Raw genomic sequence first — 6,000 nt, forward strand, 5'->3', positions numbered from 1 at the left:
TTCTATTAACATAAGAAAAAGGGGATCATGGGGGACCAACAGGCACCGATTAGGCATTGGTGGTTATATAGAGGGCGCAAATAGCTATAAGTAGTGCAGTGGGACTTTAAATTGTTCAGTTCAGAATCTCTTACTTTTACTAGAATTGAACAACTTGGGATATAAGCACACAGAAATAGACTGTTCATGTTAAATGTATGTCCATGGCCACATCCCAAATGTTATCTTTTTCTACAAAATGAAATGGAGAACAAAATCCAATGAGGTTACCACCGAAAGTTGGCAAGTATAACCTACACATAATGTACATGTACATGCTGGGTTACTTTCCGTAAGCCGCCTCTAATAATATATGTACATGTATATGTGAGCGCGAAATAACTCTACCTGTAATATCATTCCAGAATTCCAAGAGATGACTAAAAATTCATCTGTTGTACAAATATATATTATGATATCATAATAACTGAGATACAATGATCAGTATACGATTACATACCTTTTTGAGGCAGCTCTACACTTAGTGTTTGCACCTGGACTAAAAGATGGCTGAAATAAATAAAAATCAATGAAAATAAATCAAAGAATCATATCACTGCACTTGTATGAATGACATTATTATTGATTTATATGTTTGATGTTTTGTCTTGTTCTCAAACTTAAATGTACACTGTAAACTTATTTTGTTACATAGATACTTATCAGTATTTGCTACTTTTAATTCATTTAAAAAAATCATATATTGTAATACGGTATGGTTTATACATGTCATTTTTTTTATTTTTTATATTTGAGTGGAAAAATAAATCAAATCAAATCAAATCAAATCAAATCAATGTTAGTAACATATACACTGTATATACACAGATATATGACCAAAATTATTATGGATGGCTTACAGCATGTCAGCAAAATATTATGCATTCAAGTACTGTTCCCACCTGTGCTGCCGACTGCCTTAAAAATGCAATATATAATACGTCACGTGGAGTGAATTTCAATTGGTAAACAAAGATAAACAGAGTGGGTAGCAACCTGAATGGCATGACAATCAGAAATGTCTACCGGTACTAAATATCATGTTAATAATATACTTTATTTTTTCGTGAATTAAGCCCTGCAAGTGACCCTATTTCAACTCTTAGTTTGCAAGATTCTTTGTGCATGGGATAGAGTCACTTAGATCTTTGTGAGATGTACGATTTCAACCTTTTTAAAAAGTTTTTATATATTAGAGAAATACGATAAGAGTGTTTACATACCTTTGTTTGTCATCAGGGTGGAATATCTCAAGAAAGTCTCCAATCTTGATTGAGGGAAAGTCATTTGGATTGATGATCACATGCTCCTCTGTTTATGAAACAGGTATAAAAAATAAATGACACTTGACCCCTTGTGAAGTACTAGATACATCGTCCCTGGTTGTACCATGACAAGTATTTATTTAACTTTAAACAGGGTGCTTCACAGCACGAGTACAATATTCAAAGGTTTGAACTAATGTAAATTACATGTATTTGTTGGCTTGCACCCAGGATGAAAAAAATGTGAATTGTGTCATTTATATCCTCAAAGCTTATCAAATATCCCCTAAATAAGAGTAAGCAAATTTAGCATATTGAATTACTAGAACAGTGTAGTTGCAAAAACCAAGTCCTGATTGAAAATTTAAATATATCTGCCCTGATGAGTGAATTTCAATTCGTAAACCAAGATTTAAACTGAGAGGGTGGAAACCTCGATCAGAAGCGTCAACCAGGACGGTATTACAATTTACAAATTAACTGTATTTTCCAGAATTAAGTCCAATATCATGTGCACGTACAAAAAATAGCACGCTGAATGCTTTTTACAGAAGAGCTTCATATTATTACGCAGTTCTTCAAATATAATATATCACATACACAAACATTCTTGGTTAAAAAATGGCAAGAGTTTGTTTAAAGTGACTTGGTAATATTGCCTCAGCTTCTGAAACAAAATCCTGGATTTAGCTCATGCTGCATTCATAATCATAAACCATTAGGTCAGTCACGTATCCCATGACTTTTACAACCTGAACGCCTGTCTGATTATCAAGATATTTATGATTCCAAATCGAAATTTAATTTTTCATTTTCCAAACGGTTTTTATAACACTACAGTCTATTGGGGAAAACGAGTATGGTTAAACCGGTCACTCAAAGATTTTTACTTTTTTGAGGCACTTCATGATCATTTTGAAGCGCAATTTTTTTAGGACTTCAATATTACACCATATCACAGACACTGATAACACATAGGGCCATGCATCTCAGATTTAACATTATTAAAAGATGCCTTTAACAATAATAGTTTGATTATTCCAATAAAATGGGAATAGAATTTCTCTGTTTCTCATTACCGAGACTCACCTCTGAAGCTTTTTTGATGTATGTACAACTTCATCGTTTTCTCTTAGCTGGGATGATCACCAGGCGGTTAAAGCGTACTGGAAACAAAATAGAACAAAGGTGAGAATAATATCATATCAAGCGCTGCAATTATATGTGCTACAAGTACATTTTATAGGGCCTTTTCAGGGATAATAACAAGGCCAAGTTTATTTAAAAGCACTTCAGGGGAGTGTTTCACAAAGACGAAGATCAACTTTAAGTTGGACTTATACTATGGCAGGCCGTTCATGCCACTGTTTGCTCTCACCATTATGATCTTTAGATAATATTGTTTCCTTTAAAGCCCCACTGTCCTACTTGTAGCTACATGCTCCCTTTATATAGAGAAAACTTCCCCAATCGGTGCCTGTTGGTCCCCCATGATCCTCTTTTTCTTATGTTAGTTGAGAGCTGAGTTAATGAGTCAGTGACCTCGCTGTGTGGTCTAATCCCTTCTGGCCCAGTAGTATTGATGGTCTTTAATAATGAGTTATCATGAAATAAAAATTCTGTAGATTTGTGACCATGATGTGTACGTCCCTTGAGAGACCAATGCCAGTATTAATGGTGAGAGCAAACAGTGGCGTGAATGGCCTTCCATAGTTAAGTCCGACTTAAAGGTAATACAAAGTTTTGGAAAATTTTGAAAATTGGGTGGATAGTGATTCTTTACAATTTTGATTTATTTAGTTTTCCCTGTGGATGTATTAATTATAAGCACTAGAAAATTTAACCCCCTAAAACACTTCGGCTTTCGAGAAAAATTGAACATGAAAATTTACTGGTGCTACCGGTAAATTTGGATGAATTTCAAATAGCGACTATGGACGTACAATGGTAGCTGCGACCATGAAAATCCCAGAATATTTAGATGTGATATATAATTTCCAAACGGGAATAGCTAGTTGGTCGATTTCAGTCAAGAAACACTGTTTCACAGCTTAATTAATACCTTGACCTTGAGAGGAAGCTATACAACATAAGAGTTGTATATGGGGGTAGTCCTCGACAAATCATTCTTGATTTTTGACTACCCCTTCCACATTTGCTGATTTTTTTCTTCTTTTTAAAACATACATTGCTCCAACTGGAGTCGTTTTATATATAATGTTGAACTTGAACTTGAGTTTATTATTTACAATTTCATAACTTTAGACTCGATTTCAACCGCGACAACGTTCACTCGATATTATAGGATCGCATGCTTCCAATATGTTCATTTGAACCAAATTCATGACCCCATACCAAAACTTTGCATTACTTTTAAAGTCGAGCTCAGTCTTTGTGAAACACTCCCCTGTACTATACACTGTATTTATTCTTAAAATGTGATGAAAGTCAGCAGGAAATTTTATGGCAGAATGAGTAATTACGTATTTCACTTGAAAAAGAAAGCTTTTAAGAAAGTGATTTAAAAACACATGCCATGACTCATACTTTTTCATCAAGTAGTCTGGTTGCAAACCACATATGCCACATTCTCATGCATGTTGAAATACTCATTGTGCAGAGTGAGGTACAGGGGAGAACACAGATAGTACAAATAAAAGTGAGCTGTGAATAGAATGCTCATTTAAAAAGGAAGTCACATGATGAGTCACATGATTGAATCATGCTCATCATGTGACATGTGTCATCCCCAATGTAACAGTAGCATAGGGCTGTCAACTTCGTTATGATTATCAATATCAGAAATAATGAAAATATTTCAGGTAGTTGGTAATTTATAGGAGAAAAATCCAAAGGAAGTGAACCATAAGGCTCTTTTTCTAGCTGTAGTATCGGGGGAAGGGTCACTGTATCTTGACACTTTACACAAATAGAGCTGTCTCTATTGCTGTAGGGTTTTAGGAAAAAATATGCATCAAATAGCAACAATAATGTTCTTCATTTATAATATTTACAACATATAGTAACAAACCTTTCCAAATATCCATGGAACATATTACAATGTAGATTGCAAACATGTTCATATCACTCAATCATGTTAGAAGACTTCAACATTCTGAGTTTGCATTAATTGATTTTGAATTGTTTAAACTTTTAAAGTTTGATGCTTATAGGCCTAGGGTAGCACGCCCAGTATTCGGTCAAACAGCCGTTTCAACAGCTGTACAAATTTAAAATATAATTTATGAGCCATGAAACTTGCACAAATTAGGCAGCTGAACAACTTTTCTTAACTCTCAAAATTAAATCAGGTATAGGGCCCCGGAAAGACCTCCAACTTAACTCGAAATTGGTCAGTGTCGCACAACTTTCTGCACTTCCGTGTTCTGTTAGCACATGCGCTAACATGCATAGCCATATGTAGAAGTCTATTGCGAAACAACTATGGGTGCTGTCGCAATGAATTTAGTATGTGTGTGAAGAGGAGCTCTTCCGTGTTCGCTCCATCACAGCGAATTTGCAAATGACGCACTTGCCGATGTGCAAGAGGTATTTATACGATACATGTACCCTTGCCATGCGGTATCGCTCAGCCAGTATTCGGTCAACGCATTGACATTCAGTGCTTTGTCGCGCAATTGTGTGAAAATAGTGCGCAAATACGCTTCGCTCCTTGTCAACGGAGATACCATGCACAAACCATGTGACCGAATTCTATTCGGCGCGACCGCGACCAAATTCTGGGCAGAAAATTGCTCCTTCTTCTTTCGGAAATAAATCGCTTATCATCATTCTATGTATTTTAAGTGACTTTAAAATCCTGTTAGAGGACTAATTTTCTTTTCTTTTGATGGGTAGATTGCCAAATAAAGGAGGTAAGAATTCAAAATATTTGTGATTTCCCTAGTTACGTGACCGAATACCGGGCGCGCTACCCTACTAATGATACTATTGATAGTGATAGTGATCAGGTGATAGTCTCAAATTTTTTCTGATCTGCAAATGAAATGAAATCTTGAATGATATTAACTTGACACTAGACTAGACTATGTCTATGTCAACAATATTTACCACCATCATTTCCACCACCACCAGCACCACCATCATCATCAATTACTTCTTCGTTCATTGGCTCAATGCACAAAAGACATCGCCATAATTAATGCTTCTTCCATCTTGAATCATATACATACACACGGAACAGTAGCTGGGACTACATATTTGATATTGAGGCCAATTCGAAAGTAGGTCAGTCAATTTTTGCCATGTTTGCACAACCCTATCAAGATAAAAACTTCTCTGTTATCTATATGGAACTTTTAGAGACTTACCAAGGTTTGTCTGATCATATTGTTCACTTTATTCAACCCTTTCCTTCTAGTTCCTTTCCTTCTAGGTACTGACTGGCTTCGATGTGTCTCACTTCATAACATTTACTAGTCTGTTACATATATATACAAAGACACGTTTCCAGCTTAAATTATGGGCACAAATATTTTTATCATTTTTTTTTCCAGATGAAATAATTAATTCAAATAATGACTCAGTCAAGAACTGAAAAATATCTATATGTAGGTAAATTAATCTTTTATAATACGCTGATTAATTTTTAAATTCCTAAGTATCCTAATTGAATGACAAGGTTATTATTAAGACTGAATATAAAGACTAGTCGATGTGTACATGTTGCGTCTAA

The 6,000-nt window shown here is 35.0% G+C and overlaps 1 protein-coding gene across 1 annotated transcript in view; it reads right to left on the reverse strand.

The window, feature by feature from the left end:
* LOC115926467 (GATOR complex protein DEPDC5-like) overlaps positions 1-5,743 on the reverse strand; it is a 31,964-nt gene extending 26,221 nt beyond the window's left edge. Inside the window, exons 1-4 of the mRNA XM_030991205.1 lie at positions 5,636-5,743; positions 2,394-2,470; positions 1,263-1,350; positions 500-549 (exon numbers count right to left, since the gene is read on the reverse strand). Coding sequence (XP_030847065.1) covers positions 500-549; positions 1,263-1,350; positions 2,394-2,427 — 172 coding nt within the window. The 5' untranslated portion in view covers positions 2,428-2,470; positions 5,636-5,743. The remainder of the gene's footprint in view (positions 1-499; positions 550-1,262; positions 1,351-2,393; positions 2,471-5,635) is intronic.
* Between the last annotated feature and the right edge of the window lie 257 nt (positions 5,744-6,000).

This window comes from Strongylocentrotus purpuratus, unplaced genomic scaffold, assembly GCF_000002235.5.
Source record: "Strongylocentrotus purpuratus isolate Spur 01 unplaced genomic scaffold, Spur_5.0 spur5_scaffold_2, whole genome shotgun sequence".
NCBI lineage: Eukaryota > Metazoa > Echinodermata > Echinoidea > Camarodonta > Strongylocentrotidae > Strongylocentrotus > Strongylocentrotus purpuratus.